General features: G+C 65.7%; 1 protein-coding gene across 1 annotated transcript in view; it reads left to right on the top strand.

The window, feature by feature from the left end:
- Nucleotides 1–169: 169 nt before the first annotated feature.
- Nucleotides 170–856, top strand: part of OSR2 (odd-skipped related transciption factor 2) — a 2,286-nt gene continuing 1,599 nt past the window's right edge. Inside the window, exon 1 of the mRNA XM_035893911.1 lies at nt 170–825. Coding sequence (XP_035749804.1) covers nt 170–825 — 656 coding nt within the window. The remainder of the gene's footprint in view (nt 826–856) is intronic.

Raw genomic sequence — 856 nt, forward strand, 5'->3', positions numbered from 1 at the left:
CCTCCCTGGCTCCGCGGCTGCGCTCGCCTCGGTGAGGGGAACCACGCCGCTCTCAGTAAAACGCTCTTTCCCCTCCTTTCTCCCTCTTTCTTCCCAGGATTTTTTTCCCCGTCTCGAAAGCCCAGCAGAGGCACCAGCTGCACCGCCGGCCTGCGCCCGCCCCGGGAAGATGGGAAGCAAGGCTCTGCCGGCCCCCATCCCACTGCACCCGTCCCTGCAACTCACCAACTACTCCTTCCTCCAGGCTGTGAACACCTTCCCCGCAGCTGTGGACCAGTTGCAAGGTCTGTATGGACTCAGCGCCGTGCAAACCATGCACATGAACCACTGGACATTGGGCTACCCCAATGTGCACGAAATCACCCGCTCCACCATCACGGAGATGGCGGCCGCCCAGGGCTTGGTGGACTCCCGCTTCCCTTTCCCCGCGCTCCCCTTCGCCACGCACCTCTTCCACCCCAAGCAAGGGGCCATCGCCCACGTCCTCCCAGCCTTGCACAAGGACCGGCCCCGCTTTGACTTTGCCAACCTGGCCGTGGCCGCCACGCAGGAGGACCCCCCCAAGGTGGGGGAGCTCGCCAAGCTGAGCCCCGGACTGGCGTCGCCCCTGTCGGGCATCAGCAAGCTGTCCCCGGACAGGAAGCCCTCCCGCGGCCGCCTGCCCTCCAAGACGAAAAAGGAGTTCATCTGCAAGTTCTGCGGCAGGCACTTCACCAAGTCCTACAACCTCCTCATCCACGAGCGGACCCACACGGACGAGCGGCCCTACACCTGCGACATCTGCCACAAGGCTTTCCGGAGGCAGGACCACTTGCGGGACCACCGGTGAGGGACCACCGGGCCCGGGCCCGGGCCC

This window comes from Egretta garzetta, unplaced genomic scaffold (genome assembly GCF_000687185.1).
Source record: "Egretta garzetta isolate BGI_Z169 unplaced genomic scaffold, ASM68718v1 scaffold154, whole genome shotgun sequence".
Taxonomy (NCBI): Eukaryota; Metazoa; Chordata; class Aves; order Pelecaniformes; family Ardeidae; genus Egretta; species Egretta garzetta.